The 26,131-nt window shown below is 36.0% G+C and overlaps 1 protein-coding gene across 3 annotated transcripts in view; it reads left to right on the forward strand.

The window, feature by feature from the left end:
• The window catches only part of PYGB (glycogen phosphorylase B), an 83,848-nt gene that overhangs the window by 39,036 nt on the left and 18,681 nt on the right, over positions 1-26,131 (forward strand). For 2 of the 3 annotated variants that reach the window (XM_044660768.1, XM_044660766.1), the window contains 12 exons: positions 319-422; positions 6,557-6,688; positions 8,809-8,920; positions 11,167-11,249; positions 13,224-13,367; positions 14,389-14,481; positions 15,322-15,468; positions 16,629-16,792; positions 18,413-18,527; positions 19,021-19,122; positions 20,233-20,380; positions 24,608-24,666. In XM_044660768.1, the coding sequence (XP_044516703.1) occupies positions 319-422; positions 6,557-6,688; positions 8,809-8,920; positions 11,167-11,249; positions 13,224-13,367; positions 14,389-14,481; positions 15,322-15,468; positions 16,629-16,792; positions 18,413-18,527; positions 19,021-19,122; positions 20,233-20,380; positions 24,608-24,666 (1,403 nt within the window). The remainder of the gene's footprint in view (positions 1-318; positions 423-6,556; positions 6,689-8,808; positions 8,921-11,166; positions 11,250-13,223; positions 13,368-14,388; positions 14,482-15,321; positions 15,469-16,628; positions 16,793-18,412; positions 18,528-19,020; positions 19,123-20,232; positions 20,381-24,607; positions 24,667-26,131) is intronic. The other variant, XM_044660767.1, reaches the window with a different exon arrangement.

Consider the following 26,131-nt stretch of genomic DNA (forward strand, 5'->3'; position numbering starts at 1 on the left):
ATCCTCTGGTCTAAATTTTAAGGACCAGGACAAAGAAGATTCCAAGTTTAGGGGAACCTAGATAAGGGAGAGTAGGTAGGAACGGTAAGGCCTGAGGAAGGTAAAATTTACCTGTTCATCTGTCATGCTATCATCAATATCTGTTTGAAGTTTTATGGTTCTAGTCTTTTTATTTACCTTTTGTAACTACTGTTCAACTTCTCTCTTTTAGTAGTTTACATTTGATGTTTAAACTTTGAAATGGAACCAGATATAATAATTTAGTTTCTGTAGATATTTCTAAACAGATAATAAACTTTTGTTGTTCTCCATTTTCAGCTTGTTTCCTGGATTCAATGGCCACATTGGGACTGGCCGCCTATGGTTATGGAATCCGTTATGAATTTGGCATTTTTAATCAAAAGATTATCAATGGCTGGCAGGTATGTTTTTTTTTTTTTTAATTTTTAGTTTATCTGATTCCTTTATAATGTAGCTTTCTTATGAGCAAGAAAACAGTACCTCCTGATCTGGTTTCTAATATGCTTCAACTTCCTAGAATGACTTCAGGTCGATTGGACTTAAGATAGAAAATGGGAGTAAAGTTTTTTCATTGTTCATTCCCAGTTTTAATTATAACTTGTGTTGAAGGCCAGACTATTTGATGGATCATGATTGGATAATATTATTGATCCCTGACTAGAAATAATCCGTGTTGAAAGAGAATAGAATTTAATAGGGATGCCAGCCAGGTGAGTAAGGGTGGGAAAACAATATTCTACTCATCCACCTTTAACTTTGAGTAGTTTTCCACCACCTTCCTGGAATTTTGATGTCACCAATTCTATACATATTGGAGTAATTCTTATTATGAAGTTGAAGGCGCAAGCTTTGTTCATGAAACAATTTTTCTTTATATAAAGGCAAACAGGTATGTCCAAGGATGAAATTTATGATTTTGATTTTTTATTAACGCCCTATTGTTACTCTCTGAGCTGACTTAAAACTATCCCCTAAAGAAGTTAGTGTCCCCAAATGAATCACTTTTAATTCATGAGACATTTGATTTCTTTTTGACCTACACAGTTAGTTGAGAGACCCTAAATTAAAAGTTTCAAGGAATATTTTGAATAGGGTAACACAATTACCTCACTTGGGCTTAGAAAGACCTTTTAAAGTACCCAGCAACTAGAAATCTGAACAGAAGTTAAGTTTAGGCTTTTTACTCCTATGGATCATAATTTGAATAAATAAGTTAACGGCAAAGGTAGGAAATTCTTATTCAAGTATACTGTCTAGTTTTTATTATTGTTAAGAAAAAAACAGATTTTGATCTGTTGTTTCTAACTGTACTCTTCCTGACCATATAAAGAGAAATGTTTCTCTTTACTGTCATTTCCAAAATTATAAAGAGAAACATGCCCTTTGGCCAAGTTCCATATACATGAGTGTTGTCGTATATTCTTATTCTCCTACTTCTAAGAATAAACATTGAGTCATTCAGGTCTTTCTAATCTTGAATGCCTGTAATACTTTGTGCAACAGAAACATGCTTCTCAGCTGATAGCAGCAGGATGGTCAACAGTTACTTCCATCATCAGTCTTGTACTCAGAACCTTTGTTGCTTCTTGGTGCTTGTTAGGTTTAACCTTGAAAACATAGTCACCTTCTCCAGAGAAGGCATAGGGTAGGATTAAACATTCAACTAATAAAACCCCTAGGAAAACAACAAACTTAAAAAAAACTCAATTAACATGAAAATGCAAATTCTATTTGAAATAAACCTAGGAGCTTTTAAAAATTAATAAATAGGGGCAGCTGGGTAGCTCAGTGGAATGAGAGTCAGGCCTAGAGACAGGAGGTCCTAGGTTCAAACCCGGCCTCAGCCACTTCCCAGCTGTGTGACCCTGGGCAAGTCACTTGACCCCCATTGCCCACCCTTACCACTCTTCCACCTATGAGATAATACACCAAAGTACAAGGGTTTAAAAAAAATTAATAAATGGATACATGAATCATTAACTAAATTGATGTTTTAAAGATCACCACTATCAAAAAGGAAAAATAAAGACAAAAATAAAGGAAATCATTTCAAACGTTTTTACACAATGATATGCTGACAAAACTGATGACTTAAATGAAATGGTTGGGTTGTTTTACAAAGACATTAATTAAATACTGAAATTAATCAAGTTAATTAAATGTTGAAAGCAATTAAATTAATTAATTAAATGCTGAAAGAACTAACTGAAAGAATAGCAGCTCACAACTGACAACTGACAGGGAAGAAGCTTAATACACAGGGAGACACATTGTGAGGCACACAAACCTAACAGGGGAAAAGGATAACAGATACACCTAATGCATCTTCAAGGAGAATGGGAAACAGGTTGGGAGGAATAACAATAACTGAAACTTTCACAACAGTCAGGGATACAGTTAAACCTCTGGATTCTTGTTGATTGGGTGAGAGAATGAAAAAGATGTTAAATAAAGTTTAAGTTTAATGGTGTGGTAAGGATGGAATTTGGAGGGAGAGGGGGTTTTTAACTTCTAAGGGAAACAACTGCCAGAGAATGGTGGCAGTTGGGTTGACTAATCCTAAGCTATCTAACAGCCAGCCAGCCAAATGGCTTAGCTGAGTGTGACAGGGGATCTCACGCAACATCCTCGATGACTTCCAGGTGAAGTTGGGACTCAGGATCACTTCTGGTCACAGCAAGATAATCCACAAGGGCTAGAGAGTACAGGACTTCCTGAAGCTGTTCACCAACTACAGGAAAGACCCCAATTCTACCTAGATCTCTTTCTTCTATCTTGATTTGCTGATCCACCTCCTCTATAGAGATCCCAAATAGTCCAAAGGCTAGTTGTACTGCAGCTCCAGCTTCACACCTCTCCTCCAAAGCAGGAAACTGTCAACTCAGTCTCTCTGGACAAACCCCTTTTAACATTCTGGGCTTAGAATGTTCTTAGCCAGCCAAGTTGGTCTGCTTTTACCTACTCACTACATCTATAAATTATAAATTACCTATAATAATACCTAAATTAATAGAACAAGAAATACAGAATTTTGATAATCAAACCCAAGAAATATAAATTGAACAACCTAAAGAAACTCCCAAATAAAATAAATCAACAATCAACCTAGGACTAGATATGTTTACTAATAAATTCTATCAAACATTGAAAGAAAAACTAATGAAAATATTACATAAATCATTTCCATAGATCAAAATAGACTCTATCAAACTCTGAGAATTACAATCCTGATAATTAAATGAGGGATAGGTAAAGCAAAGAAAATAAAAATATATTTCTAATGAATGTCAATATAAAAGTGCTGAACAATATGTTTGCAAAGAGGCTGCAGCAAACATTTTAAAAATTATAAACTAGACCCACATTCAGAGGAAGGACTGCAGGAGAGGAAACATATAAGAAAAACAACTGCTTGAACGCAAGGGTCAGGGTGGACGTGATTGAGGGTGTGGACTCGAAACTACAACACCAATGCAACTACCAACAATTTGGAAATTGGGCTTGATCAAGGACACATGACAAAACTAGTGGAAATGCGCATCGGCCATGGTTGGGGGGAGTGCGGGGGGGGGGTGTTGAAGGGGATAGGAGGAGCATGAATTAGGTAACCATGTTAAAAATGTATATTAATAAATGTTAAAAAAATTATAAACTAGGAATAGGTTGGATCAGCTTTGCAGTTATCTTAAATATAAGTTTTTAGTATGAAGCTGAGTTGACTTAATATTAGAAAATATGTAAATATAATTGACCATGTTAATAACAGCAATAATAAAAACATCAGTTGATGCAGAAATAGACTTGACAAAATATAGTTTTATTAAAACTTTAAAAACATAGGAATAAATTAATCATTATTGAATATTGTTGATCTGTGATAAAAATATTTTCTACCAAAAACTGAAAACATTTGTAGTGGAAAACAGCCAAAGGCCTTTTCAGTAAAATCAATATTTTTAGTAAAGTCAAAATTCAGTAATGCAAAATGGCCATTGTACCTAGTGTTATTTTATGCAGTCCTAAAAATGCTGACCATACCAATAAGACAAGAAAAAAGGAATTGAGAGACTAAACATAGGCAAAGAAGAAAAATATGATCAATTTTTATAAGTGTATACTTTCTTTTAGAGAATCCTAAAGAGTCACCTAAAATTGATTAGTGAAGTGGTAAGTTACCAAATAAACCCATGTAAATCATTAGCCTTTTGGTATATTTCTAAGAAAACTCGTAGGAAGATTAGAGGGAAAAGGAAAAGGATCTATATATACTAAAATATTTATAGCAGATTTCTTTGTGAGGGCAAAGAAATAGAAATTGAGATGTCCATTAATTGAGTTGCTAAACAAGTTGTAGCATATGATTGTGATGGAATACTATTTCACTATAAGAATTGATAGACAAGTTAATTTTTTTAAATAACTGGAAAGATCTACATAAAGTTATAAGGAGTGAAATGAGTAGAACCAAGAAAACATTATTTTTGCAACAGAAAAAGAACTTGTATATGCCTACCTTCAAAGAAAGAACTGATAAATAAAAATTAGCAAAACATTGTTTTATGTATGCATACATCTTTTTTGTCAAATGATGCCTTCTCTAATAGGGGAGGGAGGGATTTTTCTGAGTATTTTAATGTACCAAATTTAAATTTTAAAAAAGACATTCCTTTCAAAATTATGGGATATATAAAATATTTATGATTCTATCTTCCAAAGTACAAATTTATTATATGAATACTTCAAAACATTCTGCCAAAATAAATAGAAAGACATTAATTGGGCATTGTTGGACTTTGTCGATATAATACAATGCTGTTGTCCTTTTATAGATTCTTCTTCTGGGTCTGCTTATGTCACTTCAAGTCATACCAAGGATTCTTTGAAATCATCTCTTGTTAATATACCATTACATTCATATACCATAGTTTGTTCAGCCATTCCCCAACTAGTGAGCCCTACCTTCAGTTCTAATTCTTGACTCTCTCCTCCAACCCTCTCCACCACCTTTCTTTCAAGATCAGGAAATTTGTTTTGCTATTCCCTCCCTGGGATTATCCTCCCTCTTGATTTTTATATTTGGGGGTCCTGAAGGTTGAGGAGAATGAGTTATAGTGAGAAGAATGACACGTGTCAGGAGGGCCAGCTGAAGCTGGAATCAGAGGTGAGGTTTATTGATCACAGCCAGTATTTTATAGAGAAAGTAACATAGACTAAGGGATTAGGTAAGCTTTTTGCATACACAATGAATGTAGATAATTTATCATTCTTTTACTACAGATTTAGTTTACTTCATCGAATCTAGACAGAATTTTCTATAGGCTGATAATATGTCAGTGTGCAACCACTTAATCCAGATTCTCATAGAATCCCTGCATCAGTAGTATATTGGAAGGACATGCAGTTTCTACAAAGTACAGCAGGGACGGTTGGAAAGTAGGGGCTTTTGAGGCCTCATGTGAGGAGTGCTACGTGACTGATTCTGGCCAGACCAGGGCTTTGATTTTTACTGGGGTGCACTCTCACTACTGGGGGCTACACCCATGCCTTCCCCTTTCGGTTTGGTGTATTTCATCAATGTGTTTACATTTAACACTCCTTTTTCTGTTTCATATGAGAGCATGGTTCATTTGTAGCCCTCTCCAACTCCTTCCTCCTTATTTGTATCTTCTGAGTCTCCCCATTTATGAGAATTAGTAAGTTTCTCCCCCTTTTTTTCCTCCCACTGTTTTCTTGTCCTCTCTTCTTTACTTAAAACCCTCAGAACAAAACCTTTTAGAATCTGTTTTTCTTATTTAAATCCTTCAATATCTTTTGAAGATATTGAGGTTTTAAAGAGACAGTTGTTGCTTCTCCCTTATTAGAATGTTACAGTACCTTGTATCAATCTTAAAGAAATAACAAATCTTTGTCTAAAAATATAGTTGATTTTTAAATTCTTAGTTCTCTACCCACGTTCCCCTAAAATGTACATATTTTTTCTTCTAAGAAATATAATTTTAACTTTTAAGAACACTACTATGTACTAATCACTTAACATACTGTTCTTGTTCAGTTTTTTCAATCATGTCTAGCTTTGTGACCTCATTTGGGGTTTTATTGACAAAGATACTGAAGTGGTTTGTCATCTTCTCCAACAACACTTACTATATTGCATATTAAATTCTACCTTGCTACTTTGATTTGTTAGTAGGTTTTAGGAGACTTACTTTTACTTTGGAATCAGTACTGTTGGAGAGATGGCCTGCATTGAAAGGATCATAGATTCATCCAAGCATGTATCTTAAGAACCATTTTTGGTACACTGAGTAGATAATACATAATTCCACACAGGAAATAAGATCTTTGGATTCTTCATGAATCCATAGGAAGTCAGTCTTAAAAACCAAATGTTACTCTCCCATTTTGAGGAACTTCACTGGAGTATGTGGTTTTTGTTTTACTTCAGTGCCAGAGGCTTGGTACAAAGCACACAATAAAGATAATTCTAGACTTGTAGGAGCTAAAATGATTGCTGAGTGTTTTTATTTTATTTTAGGTTGAAGAAGCTGATGATTGGCTACGTTATGGCAACCCCTGGGAAAAAGCTCGCCCTGAATATATGCTTCCTGTGCATTTCTATGGCCGAGTGGAGCATACTGCAGATGGTGTGAAGTGGTTGGATACTCAGGTATTTACAACTAGGAGAAAAGTAGGGTCAGATAGAATAGAATGAAACGAACCAGGTATAGCTTCATTGTACCATGGCCCCATGAGATTGCAACCATGTAAGCATAGAAGACCAGACAGGCTTTTCTTTTTCTTGTAATGTGGAAATTTTCTCATTTAGGAGAAAGTGTTTAGTAGAGACAAAGCCCGTCCTTCTACATGCAAAAGAAGCCCCTCTTTATGGTTTAGTAGGAATTGTATGCTATACTGAAGTGGCAGTTAAGTACTTTACCTTTGATTGTTGCAGTTTATGGGGAAAATGGTATTTTGGCAGAGATGGAGGGTTCATCTTGGGTCAGGGTAGTAAGGAAAGAAATTGATGTAGATGGCTGCTTTTCTTTGGAACAGCCTCTCATGAGCTGCCTAAATATGTGATGATAGTCATTTGATAAAAGCCTTAAATTCCTTTCCTGACCAGAAGCCTCTGTTGCACAGCAGAACACTTAGATATTTATTTTGTTCTTTGGAGAAAGAGTGAAAATTAGATTAGGCCCACTCCGGTTTAAGCACAAATTAATTAGAGAAATTAATGCATAACCTGGGTATTCTGTGGTTGTCAAGTAGTGATACATATTTACTACTTAGTGATAGGGGAGGTATTGCTATAGCAATGAGCTCAGTGCTGTGTGGGGGAAAGAATGTTGGGCTTGGGGTTAAAAGACCAGGCTTTGGACTCTGGTCTGCTATTAGTTAAAATGGTATGAATGTGGGTGGAGTTGCCCCACGCCTCAGTTTCTTCATCTATAAGTTGAATATAATGGTACATACTTTACTGCCTCTTGGGATTTTGGTGAGGAAATTGCTTTCTAGGTTTTAAGTATATATATTATTAGTTTTAATCATAAATATATGTTAGTTTTATCATAAATGATTATGTGTCAAGATATTTTTACCTCTGAGTGATGCAATTTCCTCAACTATTCCTTAATTTAAGTTACTTTTTGGGAAAAGTTTTCTGAAATTATAGTGATTAATCTTTCTGGCAGTCTCTTAAAGAATTAGTTTTATTTTTACTTTTTGTTTTTGTGTCACAGTTCCTTCTGGGGATCCACCCCTCTCCTACTGAATCCTCATTATATAAAGAAAACTGTAGATCTGCATCAATCAATTAGTAAACATTTATTAAGCTTCTGCTACATGCCAGATACTATGCTAAGTGCTGGGGGATACAAAAGGATGCAATACAGTCTCAGCTCTCAAGGAGTTTATAATCTCATGGAGAAGACTGTGCAAATAGATACATACAAATTAAGCTACATATAGGCTAATATATGTAATAATAGGAAAAAATTAATAGAGAAGAGGCAACTTTTTGACATAACTACATAGTAATGATATTTCAGATAATATGGTATTTTGATTAAGTGGTCCTTTATTTATATCAACTCTGAGGTCCCTTAAAGTGACCTAATTAGTCATTCATCTGTCTATTAAAGAGCTTCATCAAGCTTTCAAAATTTTAAGCAAACAAGTTCCACAGATTGAGAAAGACAGTTTTCCAAGCAAAATTGCATCATTGGTAAGGGTTTCTTTCACATGTATTTGCATACTCGCGTGTACTCATGTATACACTAAAATACATATAATTTACATGTACATTTATTCAGATTTTTTAGTAAGAAAAATGTTTTTATGATTAGATGGTTAGTAGGAAGAATTGATACTTGTAATGTGACAGTGGCCATAATGTATCCATCCACTTGTTTAGAACTTTTTCCTGCATACTTTATACTGAAATCCCAGAGAACACAGCGCCAGCTAAGATTAGAGCTGGAAAGCTGAGTGAAAACATATGACCTAAGGAATTTATGTGAACATTAGACACCTTGATGAGTCCAGGATGTTCTAACTCTGCATGCTCACTTTCCTTTGTGGCCGGCCTGTTGGCAGTTAATGTATGTTTGTTTCCAGAAGCAAAACATCATTCTTTGTATTTTCATGTCTTCTCCTTTCTCCATTAAATCAAAGAACAATTCTCCAGAGCATCAGGATTGAAAAAGACTTAATGAACTGTGAATTTTGTTGACCTTGCTTCCTTAAACTGGGTAAAGTGAAAGACAAGGAATGACTTCTGCTTTGCAGGTGGTGCTTGCAATGCCTTATGATACTCCAGTGCCAGGATACAAAAATAACACTGTTAACACGATGAGGCTGTGGTCTGCTAAGGCACCCAATGATTTCAACCTTCAGGAATGTGAGTTTCTGGTCATTGTAATCATATTTCACCAATAATTACCTCCTGATCTGAAACATAAGCAATAACTGGGCACCTTTTTTGCAAGATGTTTTTTATTTTGTTCCTAAAATTCTTTTATTACTTTAAAATACACATTGACTGGATTAGAAACAATTTTAACCTTCATAAACTATGCACTATATATGTACCAATTCAGGCACAGTCTATGGGAGCTTTTTACTTGACATGAATATTAGTTATTGGTGTATTGACTTGGTTATTGGTTATTGGTTATTGGTGGAATGAATGTCGGGAATAGCTAAATAGCAGTGCTCTGGTAAATGAGGATATTTAGCTTGAATACATAAAAGAAACTGGGTTTTTCCTTTTTTTAAAAACTTAACTAAAGTTTTACGAATAAGATATTTAAATAAAGGGAATAGAATAAGATTGAGTTATATTAGGGCTTGAAAAATTAATTTCACAAATATATGATAGATAGGAGGATTGACTAGAAAATAGTTCATCCATAAAAGATCTAGAGGTTTCGTGGACTCAAAACTAATGCAATCTAAGGCTACGTTTAAAAAATCAGACATCGTTTATAGGGAATCCTCTGCCCTGGCCAGACTATATCTAATGTATTATGTTCAGTTTTAGGCAATGTAGCTTAGCATGCATATTAGTATTCTGGATATATCCAGAAAAGTGCAGCTGTGATGTTGAAGGATCTTAAAGCCATGGCAAAGGTGGGATCAGATGAAAGGAGCCACAGGTTATTTAATTTGGAGAAAAGGAAACTTGGTTAGGAAGTGGACACAATAGCTTTCTTTATGTATTCACATGTATTTATTAAACCCTTACCTTCCATCTTAGAATCAGTGCTGTGTATTGTTAAAGGCAGAAGAATAGTAAGGGTTGGACAGTGGGTGTTAAGTGACTTGCCCAGGGTCACCCAGCTAAGGAAGTGTCTGAGGCTAGATTTGAACCTAGGGCTTCCCCCTCTCTGGGCCTGGCTCTCAATGCATTCACTGTGCCACCTAGTTGCTCTACATGCAGCACAGAAGGTTTGGTTAGTTCTGTTTGGCCTCAGAAGCAGAACTATCAACAAATAAATAAATTTGGTCTTTTATATTAGGAACAACTTTGTAGTAGTTCTTGCCAAAAGTGTAAATGAGTTGCCTTGGGGGCTAATGAATTCCCCCTCATTGGAGATCTTTAGTCAGAGAATGACCACTCATTAAACTTCAGTGACTTTGGAAGAGAGAGTGTGGTTATGACTGTATAACTCAGTCTCACTTAAGTCTAATTCAGTCACCAGACATCTCTTCATGATTTTGTTAATTGTCTTTTTGAAAACAAAAGATTAACGACAACAATAACAACTTAGTGAATATTTTGTAAGGAGGACAGTTTTTAGGGTATGGTTCTATGATCCTTTCTAGCTCTGAAATTCTGGGTTTCTATGATAATTTTTGCAGTTATCTATTTATTTATGCTATTATACTTTGAGATAAAAAGCCTTTGATTTTAATTCTAGTCCAGCTTTAGTGAATAGAGAGCTGCTCCATTGAGCAAGGAAGACCTGCATTCAAATTATGCCTGACACATTGGCTGTGTCAATTAACCTTTCTAGATAACTCTCTAAGTTGCAGAAAAGGCACCAGCCTACAAGGGGTAGAGAGAATTCCTTACCTAGGAGTTGATTATACTAATGAAGTATGGGGCCAAGTCCCTTTCCTATTATTATTGGGTCATTCAAGGTGTTCGCATACTCAATCCTTAATTAGCACATAGTCTTCAGAATCAGGCCAGGCATTTATCATTTTCTTTTCTTTATACTTGGTTTCTATAAGTGAACTTTATTTTGAGTTCCAGTGGACTCTCTTTGCCTAGCACCTATGTAACTGGAAAGTTGGGTCCTGGCTTTATGTTCTCTTTTAGAGACAGGATTTACTTGTACTTCAGAAATAATTTCTTTTCAAATGAAGCATTATTAGCCTTCCCAGTTTATTTCATATTTTGGCCTGCCAGACCCCAGGTTCTCAGAATTATGCATTCATTGTTAATTAATTGTCTCCTCTGAGATAAAGGCAAAAAAAATCAGTTTTTAGTTAGAATGGTATACTAATGAGGAATGCTTCTTTGACTTAGAATGCTATAAGACCATATAGGTTAGCAGGTAATAATGTTTTCACTAGATAAAACCATATTCGTATTTTGAGAAAATTCACAATATGTTAATGAACTTTCTTTTTCTCTAGTTAATGTGGGGGACTATATTGAAGCTGTTCTGGATAGAAACTTGGCTGAAAACATCTCCAGAGTCCTGTACCCAAACGATAATGTGAGTAGTAATTTCTTTTAACACCCGGTGCTTGCCCCCCCCCACCCCCCCCACACACACACACAGAAATCTCTCTCTCTCTCTGTCTCTTTCTCCTTTTGGAGAACACTGAATTAAGCACCCAGGGCTCTTAGACTATTTTCTGGGCCTTAGCATTGACCAATTTATAACCTTTGGTCAAGTTCTTAAAATATTTAGCCCTTACTTCTTTCATTTATTAAGTAATTTGTGCCTTGCTTCATTGATATGTGCAAGTTTCCTATTGCCTTATAAGTTCTGCTTTTGGTAGGAAAAGAACAGTGTTTTGAGGCCTCACCCACTGGAGTGGTGGGCTCCATATTTGGAGTACTCATTGTGGATGCAAGTTTTTTAAGAGTGCTCATTCATAATACATTAAATATTTGATGACTCTATTTTCCTATGTGTAGTAGATCTAAGAGAAAAATGTGAAGTACTTGACTTCTTATAAAGGCTTTATGGTTGACCAAGGAATTTGGCAGATTATTCCTAATTCCAACCTTACTTTTCCACACAGGATGGGAAAAAAAAAAGAATAGTCACAAAAGAAGTAGCTTAGAGAGTGGGGCAGCTGGGTGGCTCAGTGGATTGAGAGTCAGACCTAGAGATGGGAGGTCCTAGGTTCAAATCCGGCCTCGGATACTTCCCAGCTATGTGACCCTGGGCAAGTCACTTGACCCCCATTGCCTACCCTTACCACTCTTCCACCAAGGAGCCAATGCACAGAAGTTAAGGGTTAAAAATAAAAAGTGGCTTAGAGTCTTTGAGTCTCTTGAGTTTTGAGTAGGGACTTTAAGGGGGTTTTTGAACCACGAAAGGGTTTGGAGAAAAGGCCTAGGAACTCTTCCCAGACTGGCAGGTTTTTAGACTCCAGGGCAGCATGGTATAGAAGAACTTTTTTTATTGCATGCCCTAATCAGTGTGTACATTTGCTTATTTTAAAATTATGTTAATTATAAACTATTATTATAAACTATATTAGTTATCACTAAAATGGTAATTTTATGATGAGGAAAATAAAATACAGAGAAATTAAAAAACTAGCCCAGGGTTACACAGCTTATAAATGTCTGAGGCTAGATTCTGGATCTGTTACCATCTGTTCATGCCTGTAAGACTGCCCCCTATAGAATGAAAAGAGGAAGGGGCCAGGGCTTTTACTCCAGAGTGCCTAGTTGGCCTTCTAAAAAGCCTTTGCTGCAGACCAGAGGTCAAGAAGAGGGCACGTTTTCCAAAAGGTTCTTGCATAGTTTCTCTTATGGGTCTGAGGTCAGTGTGGATTATAATTGCCCTTAAGGGATCAGATCTTTCCCTGACTCAGAAAGGAGAAAGTTGGGAGCTTGTACAGCAGAAGAAATAGGTAGTGAAGGGGATAAAGTTAAATGTAGTAGTATTGGAGACAAGGTGTAAGATTAAGTATTGTGGAGACAGAGGGGGAAGCTACCCATACTCCCACCCTCCAAACAGTTTATCACATAATCTTTGCAGTCAGATTGCAGCCTTCTTGAGGCTATTCCTCACTCTGGAAATTGCTGGCAGAGTAAATAGAATGCTAGACTTAGAATAGAATCAGAAAGTCCCTTATTCAGATCTCACCTCTGACAATAGTGTGATCCTGAGCAATTCTCATAACTTAGCAAGTTTCTCATATAAAATGGGGCTAAAAATAGCTGAGATTTAATACTTTTTTTTTAGTTTTCAGCTCAACTGAGATATACTATATCACATACTTTGGAAACATTAAAGGATTATACAGATATAATCTAATATTATATCCGGATAGAATGTTATACAGATTATACAGGTATCAGTTTGTCTCTGTCAGCATTATGCTTGCCAAGCTTTTGACTGGCCCCTCACTCCCCCAGAGGTTAGCCAGATGCTGTGGCTCTGGGCATTTCACTTGGTTCAGGCTCTTCAGCAGAGCCTGTCACACATCAGCTTCTCTTTCTATAGTTCTTTGAAGGAAAGGAGCTCCGGCTGAAGCAAGAATACTTTGTGGTGGCTGCTACTCTCCAAGACATCATTCGTCGCTTCAAATCTTCCAAGTTTGGCTGCCGGGATCCAGTGAGAACCTGTTTTGAAACTTTCCCAGACAAGGTAGACTTGGGCCTAAATTTTTCTTTGTAAATATGCCAATTTTTTTTTGTACTTAGTTTTTTCATTTGCACAGCATAATGTGTCTATAGCCCCAGTTCTTCAGCTTGATCACACCGAGTGATGATTTAATTATCAATTACTGAATGCTTGGACGAATGCAGAAACATTCTTCCTTGTTTAAGCTTTCTATTCACTTCTTTACTTTTTTACTATGTCAGTGTCTTACCCAGGATGCTGAGGGATAAAAGTTGTTTCCTTTACCTTTTTCTATTTTGTTTCTTTGTTCCAGTGTATTTGGAAAATGATGTGATGGTTGTTTTTTTAATGGTACGAGGAGAAATTATATCTTAGGTAGAAAATTACTTAAATATTCCTTGTCAGGAATGAGATGCTATAAAAGTAAGAGTGAGAGATTGCTGTGGATATGCATTCATCCTCATCATTTAAATCATTTACCAACGTCAAAGTGATAACAATTTATATCACAGAAAATTTGTTAATATTCACTATTCTTATATGTATTTAAATGGGAGTATCACATTATAGTGGAATGAGTTTTGGATTTGGAGTCAAGAGAATCTAGATTCTAATCCCAATTTTGCTACTTATTACTTGGATGACTTGAAATGACCCAGATGACCTTTCTGAGCCTTTTCTTCCTGAGCTTTTTCTTACTTGTACAATGAGGTGGTTGGGCTAGATTCCCTCAGAGTAATCTTCCAGCTCCCAACTGTATAGTCCTATGTCCTATCCAAAAACAGTGTTCTCAAGGCAGTGGCATTGTTGGTTAGGATGCGGAAATCTGCTCTTTTCTCCTTGATCCCTAACTCACATTCCTGGAAAAATTAGTATTATAGATGTCTTATTAAATTATTACTCCCTTCCTGGGCTCTCTGACAACCCTGGGTTCGTTTGGTATTCTAGAAGTTCTTATAAATAACATTGCTTTTATTGTGGTCCTTTTGCTGAACTATAGAGGAAAGAAATGAATGTAGTAAAAAATTATTTATTTCAATTCCAGGTTGCCATTCAGCTCAATGATACCCACCCAGCACTCTCTATTCCAGAACTCATGAGAATTCTAGTGGATGTTGAAAAAGTGGATTGGGATAAGGTAAGAGCAAAGGTAGTATTGGGGCCAGGGGAAGAAGGTTGGTTCTTTCTGGATTCTAAAAAGCATAGTACAATTCTTTTAGCCTATCCAAATAGAATATTTATATATGAATTCCACAATTGTTGCTTGTTTTGATTCTATGAAATAGTAGGCAGATTGCTTTCCTGGAAAGAAGGACTATAATTAAAAATTAGAGTTATTGGGAAAGAAAGGTGGGCGATGAGAAGACAATAAGGACCATTCTGAGAAAAGTTCCTAAAATTTTCTTATCAATGAAAGGAAACAAAGTTTTATTGAGTAGCATAAGGATGAAGGTGAAAGTGAACAGTGTGATCATTTGGGGAATGGCTTGCATCTTTCACTTTATTATAGTGTTAACAAAACAAAATCTTAGAGAGTAAGTATTTAAGTATATTTGCATTGATAGGCCACTTATTGGAGCCTTAGAAGTTCTTATAATAGACTTTTCCCATAGCCAAAATGGATCAAACTGTGAAGTCATACATAAGTTTTTCCTGTATTTATAGATACCAAAACAAGCCATCTCAGGTGTAAATGTCCTTCATTTTTGTGTATTCTCTGAAATGGTTGCAGTGGTATAATCAGTGTCAGTTTGAGTGTATGGTCTTGTTGTGCTCTTTAACCTGCAGGAGAGGGCAGTGTTGCCCAAGATAACCTGACCAGGGGACTTGTAAAAGAGGGAAATCTTTAATACTTTCAGGTTGGATATGACTCCACCCTTCCCCTTCTGAGTTTTAATTGTCTTCACCTTCTAAGGAAAGAAGTGGCATTTAAAAAATAAAAAAAGTTGTATTTAACTTAAATCTCCTCTTCCTCTAGGCCTGGGAGATCACCAAAAAGACATGTGCCTACACCAACCACACTGTCCTGCCTGAGGCTCTGGAGCGGTGGCCTGTCTCCATGTTTGAGAAGTTACTGCCCAGACACCTGGAGATTATCTATGCTGTCAATCAGAAGCACTTGGATGTAAGAGAGAGGCCACCTCCCACACTGACAGGGTGGAGAAAGGAAAACAGAATGTGATTTAGTCTTGGTGGGGAATTAACTTATTACCCTTTAAGTGAACTTTGAGAGGAGATGATTATTTTAGCAACTAAAGTATATTTAGGGTGTGTGCTCTAGTGCTCTGTTAGGGATAATTAGCTAATAATCAAGCTGCCAACCCTATGATTCTGCTTCATTCCTGCCAATAGAATTCTGAAATGGCTGCCATAATAATAAAGTGGGAACTCTGCCTAGGGAGTAGTTGCATACAAGTTTTCTTTATTCTACTGATCAGGGAAGGAATCCCACCCCGATTAAGCACTGGTTTTGGACCTGCCTGGTATAGTACTAATTGGGTTTCTTTTCCCTCTAGTGGCAGCAGTCTTCTATATTGCTTAATACAAGAAGAATGTATGATGCTGACAGCATAGGGAACTCTACCTACATGCACTGTTACCTGCCAATAAATTGATACATAAGTCAAGGGGAGCTATTTCAGGCATATAGAGATTAAATGATTTGTCCAGTCTTGGGCAGTTAGTCAATATCAAATGGAAGATTTGAAAGCATACAAGAAAGTCACTTTCTTGACTCAGTCCAGTATTTTATCCACTATACCTTGTATTATTTAAAGCTTAATGGTAGGGGGCAGCTGGGTAGCTCAATGGATTGAAAGCAAGGCCTAGAGTGTGAGGTCCTAAGTTCAAATCTGGCCTCTGACACATCCTAACTGTGACCCTGGGCAAGTCATTTAACCCCAATTGCCTGGTCCTTACCATTCTTCTGCCTTGGAACCAATACTCAGTATTAATTCTAAGACAGAGAAGGTAACTGGTTTTTTTAAAGGTTATGAAAAAGCAAACTGTAGATACTTTAAATTTTTAGTCTTAAGTTTTTTTTCTGTTGGTGTTGGGAAATGACAAAAACAAAAGTAGTAGCATTTGGAATTGAGACATTATCATCTCTATAAAGTTAGCAAGTCTAGTAAGATACATGGGAACATTTGCTCCATTTTTCTCTGCTCTGTGACCTTTGGGGAAAAGCAGAAAATCTTTTCTTTGGGAAGGGGAATATTTAATCATCTTTATTAGCTCTGGGTTCTGAGAGGGAAGCCAGTAATTTTTCTCTATACCTTGGAACAGAATGTAGCTGCCATGTTTCCTGGGGATGTAGATCGGCTGAGGAGGATGTCTGTGATTGAGGAGGGAGACTGTAAGAGGATTAACATGGCCCACCTTTGTGTAATTGGGTCCCATGCTGTCAATGGAGTAGCAAGAATCCACTCAGAAATTGTGAAGCATTCTGTGTAAGTAATTCCTGGAGCATGCCATTTAATGTTGTTAGACTTAAATTCAGGCACAAAAAGTGACTTTGAAATCTAAAGGACTTAATCTACTTCTTTGCCACACTCCTGGTACTTAGAATATCATACCTAATTAAAACATATACTTTACATACTAAACAGCCAATTAAGGCATAATAAGACTCATAATTAGTTCAGTAGGGTAAATATGGCCTCCTGTATAGCTGATTACTATTAAGTGGAGGACAAGTCAGGAGGATCCAAAGTTTAGGAATTGGCATAAAGTTTTATGGCAAATAAAAGGGTTAAACTTCAATAACAGTTCTTGTATTTATCCTCTAAAGCTGATACTGCTGTGATACAGTGGTCTGAGTGTTCCATTAACCAGTAACATAAGTTTACCTCCCCAACCTTAAACTAAGAGAGGCAGGGAGTCTTTTAGACCTTTTCTCTCATCCTCCATTCTTTCTATTGAGATTATGGGTAAGGGATGCCACTATTGCTGTAGTGGCTAACACTAGACTTTGATCCCCAATTAGCTGAGAACCTCAACTAGTCTCACACAGTTCTGGACTAATGATTGATGAGAAGCTAATTGTATTTCTCACAGATCATAAAACGCTCCCTTTAGAAGAGAACTTAGAGATGATCTAGACTAGCATTGACACAGTATTGGCACGTGTGGCCAGCTAGCACAGGGGGAGCTTCTCCATTCCCTCTCTTCCCAGTGCCCAAGGACATTTTGTGTGTGCCCCACTGCCTCTTTCCAGCCATCCAAAGCAAGCACTTCCTCCCTCCGTTCACTGGGGTAATAATGCCAGAGGGGTTTATAAGGCAGCATGAAGTGAAGTTGCAGTTTGGGCACACGAACTTGAAAACCTTCGCCAATGCTGATCTAGATTGTTTCTTTAAAATTATCAGTGAGGAAACTGAGACTGATAGAAATAAAGTGACTTTTTCTAAGAAACTCAGTAAGTAGAGTCAAGAATTGAACCCAGGTCTTCTAACTCCAAATACATTGCTCTTAGTAGTGACATAACTCAAAAGTTCTCCATATTTATTTTCCTGCCTGAAAACAATGTTCACTTCAACTCAGAATTTGCTAAGTGATTTATGTGCAAGACACTGTTAGATATACAAAGAAAAACTGAGTCCTTGTCTTCAAAGATTTTACATTCTATTGGTGAGTAGGAAGATTGTCCAAAGGATTGGAAAGCTAACCTAGAGAACAGGAATAGTGCTTCTTTAATCATTTTGAGTTAGAAAGTCCAACTTTCCACTCATACAATAAGACCTCAGTCCAAAACCAGCCTTAAATATATATTGTCAAATCTTTGCTTCACCATTCCTGTCCTACTTACCTCCCAAAGTTGTTTAATCTGAGTAATGAATGTATGCCAAGGTACCTTGAACAAACCAGTCCTGTGCGCGTATGTAAATGAAGTGGTCTGCTAATGTAGGGTAATATAGATAATTCCAAAAGTTCTATCATAGATGTTTTATGTATAGTAAGAGTCCTGGGAGCCATATTTTTAAGTAAAGAGGATTTTATTCGTTTTGATCCAAATCATTATGAGCTTTCCCTGTTTTCTTTTTTCATTTTTCTTTCTTTCTTTTTTTTAGTTTTAAAGATTTTTATGAACTAGAGCCAGAAAAGTTCCAGAACAAGACAAATGGCATTACTCCCAGACGGTGGCTACTGTTGTGCAATCCAGGTCTGGCAGAGGTCATTGTGGAGGTGAGCACCAGAGATGACCTTACATTAGTTAGCCTTAGGACTCACAGATCCAATAGAAGTGATTGCAATTTAGTTGATGACTGGATTAGACTCACTGAATTTTCTAGTAGAGAAGATGTTGTGGAGGTCATTTATGGTTTAGATCTTTAGCTGAAATTGAAAAGAAATCTCTAATCTTTGAATTGGGCAGCTTATTTGCACTAGCAATAGACATAGTACTTTGCTCATAAGTTTGTAAGGTCTTTTGTTAAAATGTGGGAGAAAAGTTCAGCCTCCATTAGTTATTAATTATAAAGTGTGGTGGGAGCACCTGCTTAGTCATCAAGTTAAGAAGCTTGAGCTGAATGTTTATAAAGGGATATTAAAATAAGGGAAATGCACTAACAAAAGTGGTCATTTCAACAGTATTAGTAAGAATGCCATGCTGGCTATCTTATAGTGTGTCAAAAGGTACAACCACTTTTAGCAACTAATGGTTTTTGCATTTCTGTAGAAAATTGGAGAAGATTTTCTCACTGATTTAAGCCAACTGAAGAAGCTTTTGCCATTGGTCAATGATGAAGCATTCATCAGAGATGTGGCCAAAGTCAAACAGGTAATAAGAGCGTGAATAAAGTTTTCCTGGCATTTTTTCACTTTGTTACCCCGTAACTCCCAATTTTATTTTTCCTAATCAACTCCGAAATACTTTTTGGCATAATTAACAGTTATGAAATTTGAATTACTGTAGAACATGGTAACAATTTAATTCAGTTAATAAAACATCAAGCACCTACTATGTGCAGATTGGTGAATAAGTTTGGAGTGTATCACTTGCACAGAAATAGTTCTTGGATGACAAATCTATTTTTAATTAATATTTTTGTTGAATGATCTATCTATATCTAATCTATCTATATCTATCTATCTATCTATCTATCTATCTATCTATCTATCTATCTATCTATCTATCTATCTATCTATCTATCTATCTATCTTCTCTCTCGCTCTCACTCATGCTGCTTAGCTACCCCTGTCTTAACAGTCTCTTACAAACAGCGAAGTTTTATCTTAAAAACTTGCTGACAATGTGACCTTTGGCAATGCTAATAAAAAAGCTGAATTTATGTAATTTGAAGACTTTCAAACCAAAGAATTTTACTCCCTATTTAACTATCTTGAAGTAAAGCACAACAGACTGCCTTGCCTCAATGATTTATATTTGATAGTTTCTTCCATTAAAAAGAATTCATAGCACAAAATTGATTTCTTTTGCTTAAATGTTTAACTCAAAATAATATCAATGATCTTGTTTGTTTAAATGTTGGTCATTATTGTTTTCTTCTTTTAACTCTTCTCTATCATTTCCATTCTTCCACATTCGTTGTCTTTTTATTTTGGCACCTCTGTCTGCAACTTGTTTTTTTGATATAATCCTTTCATCTTAACTCTGATCTTTAAGCTTTATAGAGTTCTGCCTCCTTTGCCCCTCTTTGTCTGCCTATGAATTTTTCCATTTCCATTGGATTTTCAGTAAAGTGGGAAAGATGCTATGTTTGAGTTTTAACAGAAAACTTAGAAAAGCCCTTGATTCAGGGACAGTAATAGCTGCATATTTGACTTGTCTGTAGATTCACAAAGCTATTGGACAACACTAGAGTATTTATTAGGCAAAGAGAAAGTAAGGAAAAAAGTCAAATGCTTCTTTTTGTTTTCTCTTCCCTAGGAAAACAAATTGAAGTTTTCTGCCTTCCTAGAGAAAGAATACAAAGTGAAAATTAATCCCTCCTCAATGTTTGATGTGCATGTGAAGAGAATCCATGAGTACAAAAGGCAGCTACTGAACTGCTTACATATCATCACTCTGTACAACCGTAAGTGTTTGCTTCTCTAGCATTTTAGGTCTCGGTGTTTCTACTTCCCTAGGGCCCCTTTGTTCCCTATGCCTCTTCCATTCTTATTTCATTTTGTTATTTCTTAATTGTTCTCTCTTATAGTTAATTACCAGTGACCTAAGAGTTGTTTCTCTGTAGACCATGGATCATATCAAAAGAGGGTAATTTGGTATCCCAAAGACTTTTGCTTTACTTTTAGAATCATAGGATTTAGGGCCAGAAGAGACTTTAGTTATCAGTTAGCCCATCTCCCTCATTTCTCAGGTAGGAAACAGACATTTCCAAGGTCACAGTAACAGATCTGGGATTCACACTCAAAATTCAATTCTTTTTCTTCTACACCAAACTCTAAACTGAAATCATGCCACTTCTTCTACCAAGACCAGCTAATAGTTGTTACACACCTAGTTTTAAGTTGGTTTTCTAAAAAAATGGGGACTCTTAATTTTTAACCCCGTATCTGATTTTTTTTTTTGTGTCAAAGAAGATTGTCTTTTAAGTTAAATTCCCATTTTCCAATTAATAAATCTCAAATCTTGTTACCTTAATGTTGAATAGTTGTACTTACTTTTTTTCCATTAGTACAATGGAATCTTTTGGCATATAGAGTAAGGTACAAATTTTATGAATCTCAGATATTTTAATGATTTATAGGGAAATAAAGAACATATTTTGTTTTCCTAAAATAAGTTTATTATGACTATTTAGTCTTTGTGAAACTGGAAGTTTTGTAGGTAGATAGATATCAGCTTTCTGAATAAATGGACAAAAACACCTAGAATAAATGATGAAGATGTTCGTTTAGAGTACTTAGTAAATACCTACTTTTTAATCTAACACTTACTGTGCTTTGAGGAGGATACAAAAAAAGTAAATCGTGGTGCTTACCTTTCCAGAACTAAATCTCTAGTCAGAATTATAGAAACTTTCACATGTGAAATGACTTATTTAGAATCAAGGTAGTTCGTAATCAGATCCCAAGGTATTAATGATCTGGACAAGTACTATGACATTACAGAAAAATAGGAATATCACTAAGGATGGGGGCTAATAGGAAGGAAGGGTGCTTGGAAACTGAAGGGTTAGTATAAAAGCTTTAGATAGATGAGAAAGACAGGAGTATATTCCAGTCAGAGGACTGTAGGAGCATAGGCTTAAAATTAAGATCTAGCATGATATTTTCAGGATGGAGAGAATAAGGATATCTGCCCGGAGTTGTTTGTTTGCCTTTGAATTTTGTACAGTGAGTCCTTGCTCATTTAAAACCATACAGAGTTGATTAATTAAGCTTTAGAAGAACAGTTATCCTTTCCGTGTTGTGACTTTCCCCATCATAGTTTAAATATATCCTGGGTCAGCATATGAAACTGACTGGGAATTTGGGGGGAGTTTTGTGAAAGCTGCAAGCAACACAAAAAAAAAAGTCAGACTCAGAAATGCAGAAGACGTATGTATAGTATCATATAATAACAATGTATTTTGTCTTTTAATACAATAATTATACACAATTTCTTTTAAAGTTAAAATAAGTAAAAGTCTGAAAAAAAACACTGACACACCAAGGCTAGAAATATAGAAATATAGTAACTCACGTGTGCATGAAATGTATGTACAATATTACCTGTATTGCATGTTCACTTTTGTGCTCTTCAAATTGTTTAATTTTTTCATTTTTTTTCCTCTTAACATTGACCTACATTTAGTCAGTGATCAAATACTTAAACTAGATTTTATAATAAGGTACTGTAAATGCCTCATTTACAGAAAAAATTCAGACTTATTCTCTGGTTTGAAGGGAGGGCCAAAAAATTTTATACAGATTTTCCAAATTGCAGGGTGATGCATCCCTAACCCCTATGATGCTGAAGGATTATCTGTATTTACCAAGCCTTTTCCAACCTTGCTTATTATGCTAGCCAAAATATAAAAGATTAATATTTTTAAAAATTCTTAATTACCTTTATGAGGTAGAGTTCCTTTAGCAGGTATAGACATGGTTCCTTCAACTATTTGGAGCTTATTTTTTTTAACATTTATTTATTTTTTAGAAAAGCTAACATGGTTACATGATTTATGCTCTTATTTCCCCCTTCACCCCCCCGACTTCCCCCCCTCCCATGGCTGCCGATATGCATTTCCACTGGTTTTAACATGTGTCATTGATCAAGACCTATTTCCAAATTGTTGATAGTTGCATTGGTGTGGTAGTTTCGAGTCTACATCCTCAATCATGTCTACCTCAACCCATGGGTTCAAGCAGTTGCTTTTCTTCTGTGTTTCCTCTCCTGCAGTTCTTCCTCTAAATGTGGGTAGCGTTCTTTACCATAAATCCCTCAGAATTGTCCTGGGTCATTGCATTGCTGCTGGTACAGAAGTTCATTACATTCAATTTTACCACAGTGTATTGGTCTCTGTGTACAATGTTCTTCTGGCTCTGTGGAGCTTCTTTTTGAGACCATTGGGTCTTTATTGGTAAAATGCCTTAGAATTATCACAAATTGGGTTAAGCTTGCAATATCTTAATGAAATTTATACATATTTTAAAAAATAAAGGAGTCCTTATTACCTATCAGGAAGATTCAGAGTAACTTTCAGTTCAGTCAGTCTAGCTCCTCCTCTATGTAAGGCACAGTGCTAGTTGGCAATATTACAAAGACTGAAACAAATACCATTGCATGCTTCAGTAAGTTCGATGAAGAAGACTGACATGTACCTGATATTAGAAAAAGGCACAATGAGGGTCAGGAGTCAGTGCTTTATAGGACAGGACCCTGACAAGACTTTGAGGCAAGAGGGAAATCATATCTTTTACTATATTTTTGTATCCGTGTGCAGATGACAACCTTTCTCAACCAATTTCCTCTCACCTATAAAATAGCAATCAATGTCTCTCATAGCTTTTAGGCACAAAGAACAAAAAAAATTAAAAAAAAAATTAAGTGTTAGATGTTTATCATAATATATTGAAGAGAAGTTGGTAAAACTACATGGGATATTGCTTTACATATGATGGTAAAGGCTGAAGTGATCTCACAGCCCTTAATTTCCTGGATCCTCATTGGTTTCTGGCAAGAACTGTGGTTTTCTCAATCCAGCCTTGATAGCTAAGGTTTCCAGGTGGCCTTAGATTAATTTTCTTTGGCCCACTGGGTTTGCTCTACTTCTGCCTTTTATTGCTGGTCTTAGCCTCCAGCAACTTTAGCTTGAGGGTTAGTGAGTATAATGAAGTTACCCCACGATGTGTGCTAGCCTGCTGGGCTGTTCTTTCCTTGGCTTGGAGTGAAGCTGATCTAATGCCTTTGGAATAGGGCCTGGGAAGTTGATATTAGCTTATCTTTATTTCCTGATTGATAGATTAAAAAAAAAAATCCAGCAACAGTGAAAAGAACCAGAAATCAGGAAGCTTGGCTGAATTCTAGTTTTGACTCTTTTGCTTGTTATCCACAATAGCCAGAATGATTAACTTAACCTTTAACCTTTTGAGCTTTTGTTTCTTCATCTTTAAAATGAGGAAATTATCAGTAAGAACCTTCGCAGGTATAAAAAATTATCTGATTATGTGATTCAAAATATGACTTTAAACTGTGAATGTGGAGCCAGAGAGCTTGAGTTCAAATCCTGGCTGTATCAATTATAATCTGTATGGTAGTGAGCACACCAGTACTCTAGGGCATCCCTTAAAATGGATTTAATTGGATTCAGTGACCAGCAAGTTCCTTTATAACTATAAATTTGTGATCCTGTGATAGTTTAGGGATGGAGTTTTTAATGATAGGTCTCATTCTATTTCATTATGTTGAAGGGCTTTCAGGTAATGCTGAACATCCCCCAAATTATCTTCAGTTTCTCATGAAATTTTTGTGATCAGATATTTAAAGTTATTCACTTGAAAAATTATACATATAACTTGTTTTCAGGGGCTGATTTATTTTGTTTCTCTTAAATATTAAAAATCCTTGGATAATAATACAGTAAAGAAAAGGAAATGAGCTGGCTTTTCACTAATGGGGAAAATAATTATTTTTTCTGAGCAAATTAAGCTGCAATACTGTGCTGTATTATGTTTCATCTGTAGGGATGAAAAAAACTATTCATTTCTAGTTGTATCCTTTCAATGTTTTTCTCTGTTAGATATTTAAAGTATGTTGGAGAGATGAAAGGGCTATAAAGTGAGTTTAACTTTAACCTTCTTTGTTAATCCTATAGGAATAAGGAAAGACCCAAGCAAATCCTTTGTTCCAAGGACTGTTATGATTGGGGGAAAGGTAAGGTATCTTTCTTAAAAGATTCATAGAATAATGTTAGTTGAATTTGCACCATTTTGCTTACTTTATGGAAAGATTATAATCTTTTTTCACATGTTGGTTGGGTAGCTTTTCCATTCAGTAGCTACTGCTGTATTAGGTGGCCTCCTAGACTTACTGTGGCTAAAATAATTTATCTTTTGGTAAATCTTAGTGATTTCTGCATCAATGAACTTGAAGTCCATTAAACATCTCCTGGTTATTTTTCAGTCAAATTGCTTACCTAGCTAAATGGTCCCCATCTTATTCTTGTGAAATGGAATTTTTGTAACCAAGTATAACACTTCACCTTTATGCCTGTTAAGTTTAATCTTCAATTTGTAAGCCCATCAATTTCTTTTTGAATCCTCTCTTCTCCATTGTATTATCTATCCTTCCTAGCTTTATGTTTGTCTACATGTTAAACATGTCCACAGGCATGCCATAATTTTTTCCCCTCTAAGTCTCTGAATAGTAAAAAGCACAGTGCCATACACAAACTCTTGGGCCATTCCTTTAGAGACCCTCTGGCAAACTAACATCAAATCAGTACTGTTATGCGTAAAATGTAGTTAATTCCAACATTACTCCATCTTTCCCCACAGGAATAGCATGAAGACTGTCATATACTTTATTAAAATGTAGATAAACTAGGATATAGTGTGGATTAGGGGAAAGGGTGCAAAATTTAAGAATCACAGGACCCACATTCACTATGACTTGCTACTTAGATGGATCTTGGGTAAACCATTTATCTTCTTTGGGCCTCAATTACCTCATGTATAAAATGAAGGGATTAGACTAATCAGTGATGGGCAAACTATTCCCTGCTGGCCAGATCTGGGCTGTAGTTTGCCTTTCACTGCCTTAAACAATTCCCTAATCACTATCTGGATGTGGGGGTATAGTGATTAGGGAATTGCTTAAGGCAGTGCTGGGCAAACTACAGCCTGGATCTGGCCTGCAGGGAATAGTTTGCCTATCACTGGACTAAATTATTTCTAAGATTCTTTCCATCTCTAAATTTGTGATCCTACATATCTACAGTATTACTCTAATTTTTAGTAAGAGCAGAGACTGGACCTGTGATTTCATTGTTACTGGAAACTCCCTCTACTAGTGCAAGTGAGCCCCTTCTCTGTAACTTATAGTCTTGGCCACATGGAGGAAGGGGAGGTTAGGTGACTTGCCCATGTTCTCCCAGCTAGGATGTGTTGAGACAACTTTATATCTTACACCAGACAGCTTCTCTGCCAGTTTTATAACCCCATCAAAAAAGGAAATGAACTTAGTCTAGTGTGGATGGTTTCCTGGAAAAACCATGTTGATTTGGTGATTACTCCTTTTCTAGATGTTCACTAATCATTCCTTTAATAACACTTTCTTGAATACTGACAGACATAAGAATTATCAAATTACATTTTGTTTCTTATATTCAGTTCCTTTT

The sequence above is a fragment of the Gracilinanus agilis genome, chromosome 2 (genome assembly GCF_016433145.1).
Source record: "Gracilinanus agilis isolate LMUSP501 chromosome 2, AgileGrace, whole genome shotgun sequence".
NCBI lineage: Eukaryota > Metazoa > Chordata > Mammalia > Didelphimorphia > Didelphidae > Gracilinanus > Gracilinanus agilis.